This window comes from Diprion similis, chromosome 14 (assembly GCF_021155765.1).
Source record: "Diprion similis isolate iyDipSimi1 chromosome 14, iyDipSimi1.1, whole genome shotgun sequence".
NCBI lineage: Eukaryota > Metazoa > Arthropoda > Insecta > Hymenoptera > Diprionidae > Diprion > Diprion similis.
In genome coordinates, this window is record NC_060118.1 from 8,912,893 (window position 1) to 8,931,144 (window position 18,252).

Sequence of the window (18,252 nt, forward strand, 5' to 3'; positions counted from 1 at the left end):
TAGTCTAAAAAGCGTCATACGGATCGATTCCCAGACAAAAGATTTTTCGGCCAAAAAAAATCCAAGGCTAACCCCTTTGCATTTTTGGCGAAAATTTCGACGACTTTGAAAAGTGCTGCAATTAATTCTTTGGGGTACTATTCCGACGTGATTTTGCGAGAGGAATCGATTAATCGCAGTCCCGATACGCTGCGAGCAACACCTGCAAAGTTACAGCCGAAAAACTGCAGATTTTCATCGTCATTTCTCCGCTGCTGGTCCTAGGCTATTTTTCATGTGTTTTCTGAGTTCCTGGGCGTCGAATTAGTCTAAAAAGCGTCATACGGATCGATTCCCAGACAAAAGATTTTTCGGCCAAAAAAAATCCAAGGCTAACCCCTTTGCATTTTTGGCGAAAATTTCGACGACTTTGAAAAGTGCTGCAATTAATTCTTTGGGGTACTATTCCGACGTGATTTTGCGAGAGGAATCGATTAATCGCAGTCCCGATACGCTGCGAGCAACACCTGCAAAGTTACAGCCGAAAAACTGCAGATTTTCATCGTCATTTCTCCGCTGCTGGTCCTAGGCTATTTTTCATGTGTTTTCTGAGTTCCTGGGCGTCGAATTAGTCTAAAAAGCGTCATACGGATCGATTCCCAGACAAAAGATTTTTCGGCCAAAAAAAATCCAAGGCTAACCCCTTTGCATTTTTGGCGAAAATTTCGACGACTTTGAAAAGTGCTGCAATTAATTCTTTGGGGTACTATTCCGACGTGATTTTGCGAGAGGAATCGATTAATCGCAGTCCCGATACGCTGCGAGCAACACCTGCAAAGTTACAGCCGAAAAACTGCAGATTTTCATCGTCATTTCTCCGCTGCTGGTCCTAGGCTATTTTTCATGTGTTTTCTGAGTTCCTGGGCGTCGAATTAGTCTAAAAAGCGTCATACGGATCGATTCCCAGACAAAAGATTCTTCGGCCAAAAAAAATCCAAGGCTAACCCCTTTGCATTTTTGGCGAAAATTTCGACGACTTTGAAAAGTGCTGCAATTAATTCTTTGGGGTACTATTCCGACGTGATTTTGCGAGAGGAATCGATTAATCGCAGTCCCGATACGCTGCGAGCAACACCTGCAAAGTTACAGCCGAAAAACTGCAGATTTTCATCGTCATTTCTCCGCTGCTGGTCCTAGGCTATTTTTCATGTGTTTTCTGAGTTCCTGGGCGTCGAATTAGTCTAAAAAGCGTCATACGGATCGATTCCCAGACAAAAGATTTTTCGGCTAAAAAAAATCCAAGGCTAACCCCTTTGCATTTTTGGCGAAAATTTCGACGACTTTGAAAAGTGCTGCAATTAATTCTTTGGGGTACTATTCCGACGTGATTTTGCGAGAGGAATCGATTAATCGCAGTCCCGATACGCTGCGAGCAACACCTGCAAAGTTACAGCCGAAAAACTGCAGATTTTCATCGTCATTTCTCCGCTGCTGGTCCTAGGCTATTTTTCATGTGTTTTCTGAGTTCCTGGGCGTCGAATTAGTCTAAAAAGCGTCATACGGATCGATTCCCAGACAAAAGATTTTCCGGCCAAAAAAAATCTAAGGCTCACCCACTTAACTAATGCCAAACTCATCTGGATTCTAGGCGAAAAGTCTCACGTCTACTCTTATTGAATAAATCCTCTACAGTCAGTCCCTAGCTTTTTCTGATGCGCTTTTTGCTTCGCCGATATCCCTATCAGTCCAGAAAACGTTGTACAATTAGACCCCGAGCTGAACACTTTTTTGTTCCGAAAATCTTGAAATGAGCAAAGCTCATCTCTGTTGCAGGTTTTATTCGAAATACCGCACGTTTCAATTGACCCACATTTTGTCATTTCTCTCTTCAGATACATTTTATGCACGTCAATCGGCGACAGGAATTGTTTGGACACCGTTTAGCAGCGCTGCGAGGAATTTTCTAAAGTAACCACCAACAAAGCCGAAATACCCTTGTATTACCTTGTAAGAGTACTTCCGACGGATACTAATAAGTCAAACTTTTAGCTCTGAAAATGGCATCAAAACCAGGCTTACCCTCCTGGATTTATTCAGTCATAATTCGGCTGAATCTGAAAACTCCCAGATATTTTCTCGCTTCAAATTCACGACAGCTTCAACCGCGCGTCGGCCAACATCCATCCAACCTCCAGCGATTAGTATTTTTTTTTTTATTAGAATATAAATAAAACAATTCATCATAAAATTTAGCACCTTTTCCGTACTTTAATCGGTTCTCACAAAAATACATGCTTATTCACAATTATTTGTCCAACAACTTTACTTAAGTACGTGAAATGCCTGCAGCAGGACGATGTATCTTTCGAGTATAAAAAACGCTGGTTTTAGACGATCAAGTTCATTAAGTTCATTGTAAAATGATCAAATAAATTTGTAAAATTGGTTTCCATCTCAGCACAGTCGAACCAATCAGTTTCGAATCACAATACGATGCAAACATCCTCTAGACGGAGTTGTTAACAATGATAGTAGTAATATTTCAAATAGTAGTACGTGGAAAGTAAAGTCTTTTCCGCACATTTTTATCACCCACTGTAAAGTTGACCTCACATGATGTCATTATGAATCATACATCACGAAGTCAGTGATCTCAGCTTCACACGCTTTCTGCACCGTTTCTGGAATCCATAGCCATGGCGACTACCAAATCTTGAATGAGCTTCTGATTCTGGTCACATATTTTTCTGAGCTCACGAATTTCATCCCTCAACTGACCGATGCCACCCTCCGATCTTTGAATAGTTTCGGGCTCACTTGACGCCCTGCCGACCGCGTCGTCCTCGTCATCTTCGATGTGAACATCGCGTCTTAGCGTCGAGTAACCATCGCTCTTCACGTAAGTGTAAGCAGTACTGCAACTCGTTCTGCTGCGAAGAGTTCCGACAGTCGTCGTGGACTTCCGGTCTCTTGCTATCCTGTAAGCGGAGGCAAGGACGTCGGGCGGAAGTCTCTTCTCCCTGGGATTGAGAGGGCGAACAGTAAGAACGACCCTGAGGGATGGGGGGAGAACGAGGGCCGTCCACTTTAGCATTCTGATGAGTCGCCGAGGCAGAAGACCGAGGAAAAGTGCGGTCTCCACCTCGCAGATGAGCTTCGTCTGTCTGACGAGCTTGGCGAGACCGGCTGTCTTCTGGAGGCCCTTGATGTCGTCCACGGCGATACCGACGAGCAGATTCATCAACACTATCGTGACGAAGAGGAGGAAGAGCAAAAAGCAGAGCTGAGCCGAAATTTGCAGAAGGACCCAAGACGAGTCCTTGGACTCATAGTCAGCCACGCTCTCGAAGTCGTCCTCTTTAGGAAAGAACAGGCTCTCGAAGTCGACCTCACCCGTCATCATCACGAGTACCTTGATCAGCCCGGTGTGAGGACTTCTGAACGCTTTCGAGTGAGGAAACATAACGCAGAAGCTGGCGGTGAAGCCGATTAACAAACAGGCGTAGGCCATGAGGAGCTTTATGACCTGGGCCTGAATGCTGGTGAACATGGCGACGTAGGCACCGAACATCGGGAGTTGCCCGATCATCAGCATCAGGTTTGTCCATCCGCAAAGGACGGCGTAAGCGCCGATGTGGTTCTGCCAGCTGTAAGTTGTCCCAGTGAATACGAACGAGCTGGCGAAGACGCTGATGACGACACACCACTCGACGAGATTGTCGACTTGGGTGAAGAACTGCCGAGCTGAGGGGAAGGTCGGGATCCCTGTGACCTTCCGTAACACTTCCAGCACGGTGAGTATCGTCAAGGCGTACCAGGCGACGTCCATGACGACCGGGTTCCGGTACAAGATATCGTTCAGGGTACTAGTGGTGGTGTTGTTACTGGGCTGTTGGCCCTCCTCGAATATCCCCTGACTCTCGTTGTAGCAGTTATGAGCAAGTGCAGTCATCACCCAGGCGGTCACGACGAGAACGTAGAGGAGGTAGAAGAGCAGCCTGCCGACGTAATACTTCCTGATCTTCTGCCACTTGAGGTGAAGGAAGGATTGGCAAAGCGGATGCTCGAGGATCTCCTTGTACCCCTCCGTGATGAAGGTGTCCAGGTAGCCGATCTCACTCTGCCGATCGTGCTGGAGGAGCGGGTGAAAGTCGAGCCTAAGCTCGACCTCCCCGGTGGCAGATCCATGCTGACGGAGAGCGATCGAGCCGTCGAGTTTCTCCTTGAAGACGTTGAGAGACGTTGGTGTCTTCCGGAGTATTATGGAAAGCGCGGTCGTCCCGCCCTTGGTCTTGGCGCTGAGGTCAGCGCCGTGGAGTATGAGGATGTCGACGCACTGTGAGAGCTCGTTAATAGCGGCAACATGGAGCGGCGTGTATCCGTACTTGTCGGCCTTGTTAACATCCGCCTTCCAGGTGACGAGGAACTCCGAAACGTCGAAGGCGAGGGTGGATCTGCCGAGGGCGACGTGGAGCGAAGTGCGTCCGTCGTGGTCCTCGGCGTTGGGGTCACTGCCGCCTTTCTTGAGCAGAACCTTGACGCTCTCGAGGGAATGTGCTCTTGCCGCCAGGTGGAGCGCAGTCTGGGCACGATGGTTCTTCAAGGTGGGATCGGCCCCGTTATCCAAAAGAATTTCGAGATTCTCAGCGCAGCCGGCCTCGGCCGCGAGGTGGAGGGCCGAGTCGCCCTTCCTGGTTGTCACATCAACGTGGCAGCCGGCCTGCAGAAGCTCCGCAAGACAGCCAGGGTGGTCGCGATCGGTGACGTAGTGGATGGGCGCGAGGCCCGCAGAGTCCAGGGTGTCGAGGGCAGGATTTCCGGGAGCAACGAGCCGCATGACCTCGAGTGCACTGCTCCTGGCCGCACAGTGGAGGACCGAGTCATCACCGGTCGGCACGTCCTGGGCCACACCCTCGGCCAGGAAGAACCTCGCCACGTCGTAGGAGTTTCCAAGGGCCGCGTACTGGAAGGGCGTGTAGACTTTTCGGGAATTAACGCGAGCCCCCTTCTTTATAAGAAACTTCACACCCGCCAAGGAGTTGCTGAACGCGCAGAGGTGCAGGGCCGTCAATCCCTGCTCTGGTTCCGCGTGGTTTACGTCAACTCTAGCCTCCAGGAAACTTGGAAGGAGCTCCGCGTGGCCAAGGAAACTCGCGAAGAGGAAGAGAGCTTCGGTTTCCGCCGCCTTGCAGCCTTCAAGGACGCTACCGATGCTCTCGACGGTTATACGGCCCGACTCTAGGTCCTCAAGGAGCTGAAGACGCCCCCCGACGCCGCGCATGTGCTCGGTGAGGATGCCCTTCACGGTCTCCCTGCAGATCGTTATGGCGCAGCTTGACTCCTCATTGAAGGAGCTTTCGCTCAAGCATATCGAGTAGCAGTGCGGCTCCTCCACCGGCGGCGGTGTTCCAAAATCCATGCAGTGTTCTTCTGGTGCCCAACCATCCTCGATGGTCGCTTGCTCTTTCACCAGGGAGGAGCGATCGTGACCTCCTCCTATCCAACGCGTCAGCAACAGTGACGTCGCCGTTCTCCGGTTCGGCTTCTTTGGCATCGGTGACGCCACCTCTTGCAAACTTGACGTCCGTTCCAACTGCACCCGCTTCTTTGGGGGCGGCAGATTTGGTGCCCCCGGTTGTTTCTCTCCAGCACCCATTGTTCTTGTTTTAGCAGATTATCTACATACTGCCGGGATTCTTCGCCCTGAAAATTAACGTACATTGATATTAAATACGGAAATTCGTGATTGTCGATAATTGGTGTTAAAAAGAATGTCAATGCAGTACACTGTAATATTCTAATTATTTTTTGTTATCAACATATTCAACTGAACTAATGGATTTTGATTCGTCCCAAAGTGCACTTTGAACGAAATGAAGATATTTCTTTTCTTGACATTTGTTGATTTATTAACAAATAGAGGGTTGGATCCTTGAGGATCATTGATTTAATAACACTGAGAACTCTTCGCGATAATTATGTTGACATTGTTCATTGATAGTTTGACGAGATTGTTAGAGTTTGAAAATAGAATGTACCATTTAGTACTAGAGACTGGTTATCCAGATAATTTATTCTATAAAATGGATAACCGTTGTTGTTCAGTAGGAATAATATGTACTAACTTCTCATAACTAACTGTTCAACGAGGAATTCGGACGTTGTTGGAAACTAGCAAAGGCAAAGAAGTGCGACGTAGTTGATTTCAGTTAATTGGATTGCAACATAATCGCAAGGTTCACCATTCTATACTATAATGTATACCATGCACATCGTATAACTGACTGCAAATAAATCGATACCACTCAACACCATTTTGAAGTTTTTTTAAACGAAACTTCAACTGATTTAAATTATCAATAAACCGTCGATCGAAATTTGTCGTCTACGTCTCAGCACTGGATCCAATTCAATGGACAGCGTGTCTTTCTAATCTGAATTTCAAAGCTACAGGTGAACAGCATCTAGTCGTGAATTATGATACAGAGTGTGAATGATGTTGCACACGTTGCTAAAGGACGCGAATCGACTTGGAAAACGCTGAACTTGGAATCAGACTGAAGGACCGGTTGTCGCGATGCTGGAAGCAGGTATACGAAGCATTCCAAGCATCTGCAAGACTATGGACATCATACACAGGTGTGTATACGTATATGCGTGAGGCGTTGGTAGCAGTTGAGGCTGTGCTGCCACAGCGAATCGTCAGTCGTTCAGTATCCGTCGTAGAACTAGGATATAAAATATTTTTTTTTTTTTTTAATCTTTAATCCATATCGCATAAGAAATTCGTTACATATCCGTAGGTACTGTGCATCGAGTGTCTCTGAGAGTCGGGTACGTTTTAATGATTAATTATAGAGCCAGGTATGAGTGGATTTTGACAAATTGCGGTGAAAGCGAAGACCCGAGCCTTCATATTAGAAACAAAAAACCTGCAGTGAGATAAAATAAGTTGGTAATGAGTAGCTGAATTAAAAATCAACGCTATAAGTGATGATCAATGTAGTAAGTCGAATTTCAGAAGGATGAGGCTGTGATTCATGTTGCGTTGATTACCTTCATTGTTGTTGAAAGAAATTGCATTCTTATACTTTTCCATTTATTACGTAACTCATTCCGGTTTTTCTGACCTCTGATACTCACATGATTCACTAATCATGTCGGGAAAGTCAATTTATTGCGACACTACTTCTGATTCCAAGCCTTAACGGCAGTTAAGTCATGCGCACATAAATCATAATCATAATTAATGGACAAAAAAGGACGCGCATTGACGTGTAGGTACAGGAACATGATCACTTACGAAAAAACCCGACATTCATAAAATGTGACTGAATTACGTAAGACGCGAATTAATACATTGTATAGCTACATACATTCCAGGTGCTTTGCCATATTCGAGCTCTGCTGGTTTGACCATAAATGAAAATCGAATAATAATGAATTTCATCAGGTATTCCAAAGTTCCGATCCCTTACTCGAAAGATTCTCTACACGGTTTTTCTTTTTCACCCATTGACGCGTGTCAAGAACGCCTCTGGCTAACCATCGCTTAAAATCCGGCGATCGAATTATCGTCTATCAAAAAATGTAAATCGCCACAGACGTCTGTATTTTGCGTACGCACAAATCTGCAGTTGGTTGCGTCAGTAAAGGTGTCCATTACGTGTAGAGCCCAGGTTTTCGCGAATAGTAATTAGATTTCTCCTATTCAGCGTGTGAAGATCCTGTATAGCCCCAAAGTGAGCATCAGTCGCGATGTGACCAACTGGATGGAAAATTACTGTGCGAAATCACTGCGAATTATATTCAAGTGAAATGTAGAGTAACGATGGATTTGAATTTTGGAATTCGATGACAATGTTGCAGAATTAAATAGATAAGTCTGTCACCAACGAGTCAAACAATTGGAAAAAAAAAAAAAAAAAAATCTCAAAACAAAGAAGACCAAAAAATGTTGCTCTAGAAAGCGAAATACAATTAAAAACCTTAAACTAACAGAAAATAAACCAAAACAGTAACAGTCAGAGAAACAGCGATATAAAATAAGAAGTAGCGAGAAGCAGAGGAATAGAAAGTAAAGTGTAGAGATCACGTAAAATAAAACTAAAAATAAAAATAAAAATAACTGCAAAACTAAAGTTCGAGGAAGTATAAGCGCGGTTTATACAAAATTAATACAAAACCGAGTAAAAAACTATCCGCACTACTACAGTGGCGCTTTATTAGTTGATACTCAACATGATTGTATACATTGATGTTATTCCAAGAATTGAAACTCGCCTGTGACATTAGGTAAAAAAAGTCTAAACTGTAGGTTTCGTGATCGTCGCTAATTTTTCATCTTCCGTTAAAACCCATGAGTCAATGGATTGATTAAGGCAAGCTGGCTGTTCTCAGTGGACTTTCACGAATTACTATTTCGTTTTTATTTTCTCCCACGTTTTTCACACTGCTTGTTTTTTCGAAAACGATTAAAATTCAACAATTCCCCGATGAAATTGTTATTAAGCATCCCAAATATTCGATTTCTGGTTTCGCGTGACTTTTTTCTTGATGAAAAACATTCGAGAACGACGTAGATCATTAAACTCCGGATTTTTCATTCGTGAAACAATTAATTGTTGCGATCATCTCCGACGATCTCTTGTGATCAGTGGTACTTGGATTATATTGAACTGTGCACCTCGTGGAAAAAAAGTTTTTCCAATCACCCGACGTCAGCGAATAATTAACAGAATGAAAGTTAATCACATTATTTCTCATAACGTCACGATGTTTGAATCACAATATCCTGCAATGAATACGAATAGACACATTGCGACACCGTATGTATGTACAACGTACAGTTAAGCATATTGTTGACATGACTGAAACACCGAACAGTTTCATCTCTAGGCCACGGCTCCTATTATTCTCTCTATAGGTCTGTAAACTCTGCGGAAATAAAAGACCACACTAGGGTTTGTCCGCGGCCAGCATAACAACGCATGGCACTGATTTGGCTCGAGGTCTGAATTAAACTAACGGGTTCCTCTGAATCATTCATAAATAATAGCTGAAACGTTGTCTACAAAACCCGCCAGCCTCTCACTAATTCGACCCGATTTTCTGACCCGAAATAAAAATCCAACGCGAATCAACTTCGCGATTCATCGTGTATATTATACGTATGTTGTTTACAAATTTGGAACTAACATGGAGGATCCCATCACTGTAATTAGCACTGTAGATAGACACTCTAATTGATTGCTTGATTGATGGATTGATTGATTGATCCTTGATTCATGGTTTAATCTTATTATTTATAACGGACAGTGATTATCATCTTGCAAGGTGTACTTACCGTATAAAAATGATGGGTGGAACACGATAGTTGTAACAGCTGACACGAAAACGATGTGCGATCGTGTGGATCGTGGAAACCTGCAGTCGCCGGCATGACCACCACTCCGCTTCTCCGAGTAGGTGGACACTGTACGCTGATATAGTCAACAGAACTTGGGTGTAAACTGTACTCCGCAACGATCTGATCATGAATGAATACAGGAAATGTCACTGACAGTACGTAACGCGATTTGCTATGTTATTTTGTAATAGCTAAAGCCGATAAAAACCGGAAATTTGGTGCTTACTGGTCGAGAATAGTTGATCTATTTACAGGTAAAATTGTCGAGCTGTATTTTCCTTTCTAATATAACCGGGAACACCAGTGCGGTATAGGATAACGCAATAAACAATTTCGACTTGTGGCTCTGCAGTCAAGGGTCTGAGAAAATTCTTTACGCGTTACGGTTAACAAATGGAATTCACGGTCATTAACGTGCTCATGATTTATGCAATTTAGCTGTATTATACAGCGAAACAATTCGCGTTCGTATTTACTACAGCCATGAGATATTTTTCCGTCTACGTGGTATAGGTATATACGTAAAACCTTGACTAGCTTGAGTTAGGTAGTGTTTAGGTGTTCTGATTTATTGCACAAACTCGTTTCAGAATTGAAGAATCGGCATTCCGGAATTATATGATGATGATCGTGGGAATCGGTATTTCTAGGATATTGAAGTAAAGTTTTATATTCCCGTCACACTGCTTTCAGAAATACAAAATTCTTCTTATACTCTTATATTTTTTCAAATCAAGACGATTTTCGAAAACCAAGCGATATTTTATAGTGCCTTGGAATTCTGCTAGTCATAAGACTTGGTTGTTTTATTTATATGAAATTTTTCTTTTTTTCTAATTTTGTTGAACAAATGTTATTCCTGCTCACAGGATTCAATTTTATTCAACGAGAAGCCTTCTACCTAGTCATAAGGTATATAAAGATAGATACATACATACCATCTGCTTTAGCTCATTCATCGACTTCAGTTACGGTCCATTAGACTTCAACTTGACAATCTACCTCGAAAAAAGGATTTCATCAGGTTTGCTGCAATTGAGATAAAAAGGTATTTAACTGTCAAAGATTGAAGGGAGTATTGAACCCACTTAAAAAGAGAAGTATTGAAACTGTTTGTTGTCTATTTTGTCACAACACTCGCTCATTGTGTAATCGACGTTACGAACACTTCATTAAACTAATTTTTGAATTTGCAATATCAATAACTTAGGATCAATATTAATCGCACCAATTGTGTTTGTTTATCTGTTTCATTTTGTTTTCTTAGCTTATTTTTACTCTAAATATTCTTTTCGATTTTCAAACGAGTTAAAACGGCAATTTTAATAATAGAATTAATCCACAACAAAGCGCGCTTGCTCCTAACCGCTATAGACCGTTGATACACAAACGTGATGTAAGTAATCTGTAATCAAGGAATCGCCTGCTCTGCTATTGCTATGATCACGCAAATCCTAACTTAACATAACCTCAAAAAGCGCGCCGAACTAACGTTTCGATTGACATTTAACGTCAGAAGAGAGAGGTAAGCACAAGCACAGTACAAGATGTATCATGAAAAAGTAGTAAAGAAAGTTCCGGGCACGATATTGCCGCCTTCAAAGCGAGAGCATCAAGGTTACATCGAGGATCTCTCCTCGAAGCAAATATTCGAATTGGAGGAACTTTTGGAGCGGCAAAACAAGCTGTTAAGAAACGAGTACGTGTGGTCAGGCGCGAGGTGTCTGTCACAGGAAAAATCCCTAACCTCGTCGTTATATCTGTTTCAGAAAGTTCGTGGCGAAACTGCCGGACAAGGGTGCGAGGATAATAAATTTCCGGGATAAAATACAGCGGGAATTAGAGTCCAAGAATGATATTGAGAGGGCGGCTAACCTCCTCTCGAGGCTCAACATTGCCTCCGAAGGCAAGGATAAGATGAACGAACTCGAATGGACTGGAAAGTATACCGAGGATCGAGGAACTGTGAGGGTTGTCCAGCTAGACAGCGACGACGAAGACGATCCCCTGAAGATTCTCGCTCAGGTTTGTTTCGCAATGTTCGCCTACTATCATTGCCCTTTTGTGTGGATTTTCATAAGTAACAAGATCAAATTTACAGCCCACAGGGAGCGGGACGCACAAGAAAAAGGTGGTGCACCTGCCACCTGAGGAAAGTCTGATCACACCCGATGATTTAAAGGAGATTGAAACTTTCGATGACTCCGTCAGCGTTGAGCACGTTAAATACATTCTGGGAGTGGTCGAGAGGCCCAGGATTGTGGGTGAAAAGCAGAAACCGGAATCGTTCAAACCATACAAAACAACCAGAAGTAACGTTCACGATCCTTCGAACGAACTCAAAAGACGAAGGCATCCGCACTGGGAAGTTACCGCCGCTACTCCACCCCCTTCGATTCATGGAACGATCAAGGAATTGAACATAACAGAATCTCTAACATTGCAAAAGAATCAGGCTGAAAAACTCCAGGTTGAGACTCGGGAGACTTTAATTTCATTTCTTTTTAATAAGCTTCTTGATTCTAATTCCACAAAACTTTCTTTGCAGGAAATTCAAACGCAGAACGCGATCACGAAACTCGCTGAACAATTTGCTCCGCAAATGGGCGATTCGGTACCGCGTATTGTGGGAAATCATCGTTCAACGATCGCGGACAGCAGTTCCTCAGATTCCGAGGGAAATGAGGAAGAAAACGAGGCGCGCGATGATGACGACGATGACGACAAGGCTGGAACTGTCACTTTCATGATCGATAGTAATTAGCAATAATAATTAACAATATTCAATTGTGATGTACCAATTTTGTAGAAATAAATTAATGAATATAATATTTTTGCATAATTTTCTGTCGTTTAATTTATTCTCCGCTTTTGGTGAGTTGAATTTTTTAGCTAAAAACGTCGAGAAATTCAAAGAATTTTTACTTCAATTATTTATGAAAAATGATAGGATAATTTTATAAAATTAAGGGCATCAACGCGATTATTTTGTTTTAGACAAAACTTTATTGTGTCTTTATTATATAACGCAGCTATTAGTTGTATCCAAAGCTGTTGATGATCTTAGTGTAGGGTGCCGTGCTCTTGACAACAGCTTCTCCAGCCTGTTTCGTAAGTTTCTGTAAAGAATAGTAAAAACACACGTGGTTGAAGATATAAAATAAAACATCGATGTACAGCTTTATCATGAGAAAATATGGGAACATTAATCTCAGCTATGAATTTTCAACACTAATGAGGAAATATTCACTCCTCAGTCGCAAATTACCATTACATACCATCACGGAATTCTTATTATCACGAGTACGGTACGAAGCAGAATTTCCCTGCTTTCTAAAGACAAAATAAATAAAATATAAACCATTTACAAACCTTAAGCTTATCCCTCTTCTGCACTTCAAGGATGGACCTGACACGCCTCTTGTTCTCCAAGGTGCGTACAACAGCCTTGTACTTCCATCCAACCTCGTGGGAAAGACGACCGACATGGCAGTACTGGATGAAAAATGAAAGAATTTTAAAATCAAGTAGCAGCAATTGCCGATGATTAAGAGTTTTCTTTTCATAAAAACTCAGCAAATATTGTCAACAAACGTGGATCACTCCATTTTCAGTCGCAAATTACCATACCATCATTGTATCATTGAAAAATAATCAAACAGAGGTATAAAATGAATTTTACCTTTCTGCCAGGCTTCAAGCACATGACTCGCATCGCTCCTGGAACGACAAGGCGTTTCCTGCGGTCATAGGGAGGTGGGCAACCCTCGTAAACCTTTAATCTCCTAAGAGCATCCTTGCCCCTCTGGGTTTTGTGTGGTACCATTCCTTAAGAGATCCGAAAAAAAACTTCCATTAGTTCTGTGAAGAGCGATTACTTTGTATGCAAATAATAGATCTAAGTATCTCATAAAGAACACTTGGTTTCATAACACTATCAAATAATGTAGGTAAGAAGTTTGATAATCATTGGAAGCGATGGTAAAAAAAAAGAATAGTCTCGCAATCTACATATCCTCGAGGTTGAAGTTTCTAACTTTAAAATAACATAAAAGAAGAATAACTATTTTGCAAAGTTAAAATAATTTGGATACATTTATGTTGACGCCAGTTTACAATTTACTAAATGTTAGACAGTTTAGACTTTTCCCAAAAAAGCATAGTTATATTAATGTAACATCATACATATATTTTCTCACAAACCGAACATAATTCCAAATAATCGTACGATATTACAGAAAAATGAAATCCCACGATTACTCGGCTCTGACCAAATCATAGAGGAAAAATATTTCTAGTGATTGAAATACTCGCGATATATATAAATTATAAAAATTCAAAGAACAATTTGAGAAATAGCAGCCCGCAGAAAAATAACAATTGTAAATAAAAACTTTGGAATGATTGCAAGACTTTCAAATTCTTTGTAAAATAAAAAAACATACATACCACGCACGGTCTTCCAGAGGATTTTGCTCGGGGCACGGAAGTGGAAAGGCCCGCGTGCAGGGTTAACGTTACACCTCTTGCGAAGGAAAGACATGAACTTCAATTTGTTCCTGAAAAAGAAAGAAGGCGATGCTTTGCGTTAGATAAAATCCGAATAACTGTGCGCCTTGTCTGATCGAGGTTTGAGAGATCATTGAGTACGGAAGTTTCATATCACATCAAATAATGTAGGTAAGAATATTGTTAATCATTTGCATTGTTTATCACTTTTTCACCTAATCGACAAAGAGAGGAATTACATACCTGAAAAAGTTTCCGGATATATTGAGCTGCTCGCTCCGAACAACGATGACTTTGTTGCCCTGCAGAATTGTTTTGGCGATGATAGCGGCCAAGCGGCCGAGAAGATGGCCACGGCCATCTATCAGTATTGGCTGTAAGAAAAAGGTGTAAAGAAAAATTATTGAAAGTCAATTTTCGACTGAACGAGACTAAAGTTAGCTGCGAAAATTTGACAACGGATCGCAGCTTTCGGACGAGAAGACAGGATCAGTTATTAACGATTTGATATTCGGGCGCACGTGCTAAGCGTCATTGTCAATTTTATGGTTAGGAATAATTTTCGGTCGCGTCGATCAGCCGATTCGAAAGAGACGCGCGGAACGAAGAACACAAAAAAAATCGAAACACGATCGCGGAAATTTGACGATCAGCGCGACTCGGGGAGGCGAAATATGCGCACGTTAAAAACAGCAACACGTGTAAACCACAGCCAAAACGAACTGACCAGCCATACGTTTAGTCGGAGTAAAAAGATTTCCGCGAAGACTCAAAGCCATTCACTTAGATCGTCGATATCGCAGCTATATTTTCGGGACGATTATTCGCCGACCGAATCGCCGTTTCGTATTTATAACCGGTAATTTTTGTCTACAAACCTTTTCACTGAAGCCAGTCATTTTGATACCCGACCGGAAAAGGGTCTACAGAAGTGAAAGGAAGTCAGAGCGGCCGGAAACCGCCATTAAAATGTGGCGCTGCCGGCGCGGATACGTTCAGATATTGTCTGATGCTCTGTGGCTGCGTTCAGAACGAATTTAAATTCAAATTCTGTAGCAATTAACCGTGAGGATTTTATTCTACCGGTTAATTGTGCCGTTTTGATGACTTGCAAAGATGATGTTGGCCTGAGGTTTTCAACTATTTATGGGTAATTATCCGAAATTCAGGCTACATTTCATCGATCGAAAGAAAGTGTAGAGTGACTGCAAATCTTGAAAAGCGAAACAATTAGGTGTGCAAATGAAAAATTCCATTAGTATCATCAGATAGAGTTTCGAAAAATAATTGACACGTATTTTTTCTTTTTTCAATTCAATGTTTATTAACAAAGATATAGGGAGTCGAATTTCGCGTGACGTCATAACGTTACACATTTTTCACATTGTAGTATATCTATATTTAAGCACATTGTGACGTCACGCGTTAATTTCAAACTGCTATATCTTTCTTAGGGAACGTTGAATTGAAAAAAGAAAAAATATGTGGCAATTATTTTTCGACATTCTAACTGACGATACTAATGGAATTTTTTATTTGCACATCTAATTATTGTCGAGTTATCGATCTGTAAAATGTATGCTCTGTTGCCGAAATGCAGGCGTTTTTCAGTGCGTGTCCCCTGAATTGCATAGATGCAGGCGAATTCAACTTGCGTTACATTGTTCATTGGACATTTCGACGAAATTAAATCCAGCATGCACGACAATAAGTTACTCATTCGATGTTTTCAACGGAACTGCAGCAATCTTCGTGTCATGTATAGCTATATTTCAAAGCTGCGTTCGAAAATCACTCACCAAATATTTACTACACAGTTATTATCAATAATTTGGGTAGAGAAAAAAAATAACGAGTCATATTTCTGACCGACAAGCTGATCTGCCGTACCGATATAATATAGCGCGGAGTACCGACAGATGCTGCCACTGTGCGACTCGAGCCCAAAGGCTCGATCCTAGATTTTTTTTTCTTTTAAATGTAAAGAGATCCAGAATATAAAGGGCGAGCGTTTCCTCGTCTGTAGATCGCTTGCTGCGATCATACCACACTCATACATATTACTAGAGTAATTATATTATATCATCGGAAACAGGAAGCACCGATAATTGAAACTGGGGCGTTGGCAAGGAGAGGATACTACGAATCTACTGTTTACAATAAGTAGCTGAAAGCAATATCGTTATACATACGTCTGTAAAACATGTACACATAATAAAATCGTGATGAATATATATGGAAATACACCGTTACACGCATAGCATATAGAGAGAGAGCTCGAAAAAACGTGGATTACACTTATACGCTGTTTGCGGGCGTCGTTCTCGTTTAAACGAAAGAGCCTTCTGTTCAGTTATATTATTATTCACTGCGAAATATTTGCCTCGTTAAGTATAAGTAACAACGATACTGCCTTACGGTTATAAACATACGACGTATTGTCTCATCGATATTCTGTTCGTTTCTTGCATATTTGCAATGCAATTGATCGTTACGTAAATACTAAATTACAATGAAAAAATAAATAAATTATGCACCTCGTTCATCGTATATTTAAAATCTGTATAACGAAGTATATATGGGAAATTATTTGTCCTTTAAATCACGTATTTTAATCATCAGCATCGCCTCGCATGTGATTTTTCCTCGCATCCAGAGCATCGACTATTTATTTGTCTAGCGCGTTATGCATGTCGATGCAGCTTGCCAATATAACCGAGCCTGATGCACGCCTGCGGTATACGATTTCGATCAACCGCATCGTGAGTCTGAAACATCTGCGAGCCACAAACGACTGCACCCTAAACTGACCTTGGCACGAGTCTAATCTGCACCCTCACCCCAGCAGCATTGGTATTTCCGATCGCCTTCCTCTTCCGGTTCCTCTTTCGAAGCCCAGACAATTTTTGACTCACGAGCCGCGCCAGATGTTCGAAGATGATCCTCAGGGTCGAATGTTCTGCTATTTTACGCTTCGAGTCGATACAAGTATTGTTTATTTTAACGAGCAGCGAGACGCGGACGTTTCTTAACTTTTCTTCTATACTTTCAAAACCGTTCCAAAACAGGATATATACGTACCAATCGTTGCAATTGCTAATGTCTGTATAAAAATAAATCTCGAATCAGTTTTCGCATCTTTATTAACAGCGATTGAGTCATCCTCGCAAAGATGTATAATTGTTCCGTTAAACAAGCTCTCGAATATTATATGTTACTGTAATCATCCGTTGTGCAGAGTCGAGTAATGGAGATTGTGAATCCACTACGCCTAACGGAATTCGCTTGCACAGCTGGATACAAGAATTTATTGTAAAGACACTCCGCCGGCGTGGAATGAAACGATGAGAATTATTATCACGGCCAAGTATATCGAGATTTTTTTCAACCATCTATACAACTTCGGAGTCGATTTTTGAACACCCTGTACATTCTTCTACAGGATGTGCATCGGCATTAACAATCAGCTCAGCCATAGTGAGGCACCCACGTGACTTACGTGGTTCCACGGCTTCGAACGACTTGAATTCTTAAGCCAGTATTCTGCGGATGAAATCACCTTCCCGGCCGTTTCAAAAACGTGAAAACGCGAGTCAGGTAAAGGATAAAATATCGACCCCATGGTGCAAAGCTTCCCATCTCGACAGAAATTCCCTCCATCTTTGAACTTCCATGGAGTCCATTTTCTTCCATTATTACTTCAACAACCTAGATTGTAAGAAAACTTGTACTTCTAAATGAATCTATCAATTTAAAGATAAGTTAAATTTCTTCATTCAGGATTATTGTACGCACTTGACAAAAGAACCATACGACGATATATGAATTCCGTATTGAATTACAGGCATAATATCGTCGCGGCGTTGGAGCACATTTGTCGTCGAATAAGTAACACGCAATAACAATAACAGTGTGAGACGAAGACGCTGTTAGATACTGTTCCCGGTTTATTATAATACGTTACAGAGGCGAGTGTAACGGCAAGCCGTAGCTTATATAGCCAGCTTTCTGCGGCACGACGAGAAGGACGATATTGTAGCTTGTAGCTCCGATGCCTGTACAGAAGATTTCTCGACCTTGAGTCCGCGTCTTCGCGAAATGCTGCGAAACCGTGCCTCTCAACCGGCCGTTTACACATCATGGATATTCGTACACTCTTCATCACTCTGGGACCACAAAAACACTTTAACATGCTTCGTCCTGGAAACGACGAGTCTTGGGAGTCACTGTCCCGGCCGATCTGCATAAGTTCATGGTGTCCATTAAAAAAACTTCAAGGACAGGAGACAAGAGAAGTTCGAAAATAATTCAAGGAAACTTCCAGGACGACTGGGCACCATGAATAATGCGCAAGA

At 42.1% G+C, this 18,252-nt stretch overlaps 3 protein-coding genes across 3 annotated transcripts; 1 reads left to right on the forward strand and 2 right to left on the reverse strand.

Annotated features, from left to right (window-relative positions):
- Positions 1-2,340: 2,340 nt before the first annotated feature.
- Positions 2,341-9,444, reverse strand: LOC124414591 (transient receptor potential channel pyrexia). Its single transcript, XM_046895568.1, has 2 exons — positions 9,326-9,444; positions 2,341-5,682 (listed from the first exon to the last, which is right to left on the reverse strand). The coding sequence occupies exon 2, from the start codon at positions 5,633-5,635 to the stop codon at positions 2,639-2,641; it is 2,997 nt and encodes a 998-aa protein (XP_046751524.1). The 5' UTR covers positions 5,636-5,682; positions 9,326-9,444; the 3' UTR covers positions 2,341-2,638.
- A 1,408-nt stretch (positions 9,445-10,852) lies between these two features.
- Positions 10,853-12,176, forward strand: LOC124414592. The gene is made up of 4 exons (XM_046895569.1): positions 10,853-11,087; positions 11,158-11,413; positions 11,490-11,858; positions 11,937-12,176. The coding sequence occupies exons 1-4, from the start codon at positions 10,936-10,938 to the stop codon at positions 12,150-12,152; spliced, it is 993 nt and encodes a 330-aa protein (XP_046751525.1). The 5' UTR covers positions 10,853-10,935; the 3' UTR covers positions 12,153-12,176.
- A 198-nt stretch (positions 12,177-12,374) lies between these two features.
- Positions 12,375-14,906, reverse strand: LOC124414594 (60S ribosomal protein L13a). The gene is made up of 6 exons (XM_046895570.1): positions 14,776-14,906; positions 14,141-14,271; positions 13,838-13,947; positions 13,071-13,216; positions 12,761-12,883; positions 12,375-12,507 (listed from the first exon to the last, which is right to left on the reverse strand). The coding sequence occupies exons 1-6, from the start codon at positions 14,794-14,796 to the stop codon at positions 12,424-12,426; spliced, it is 615 nt and encodes a 204-aa protein (XP_046751526.1). The 5' UTR covers positions 14,797-14,906; the 3' UTR covers positions 12,375-12,423.
- Positions 14,907-18,252: the final 3,346 nt, after the last annotated feature.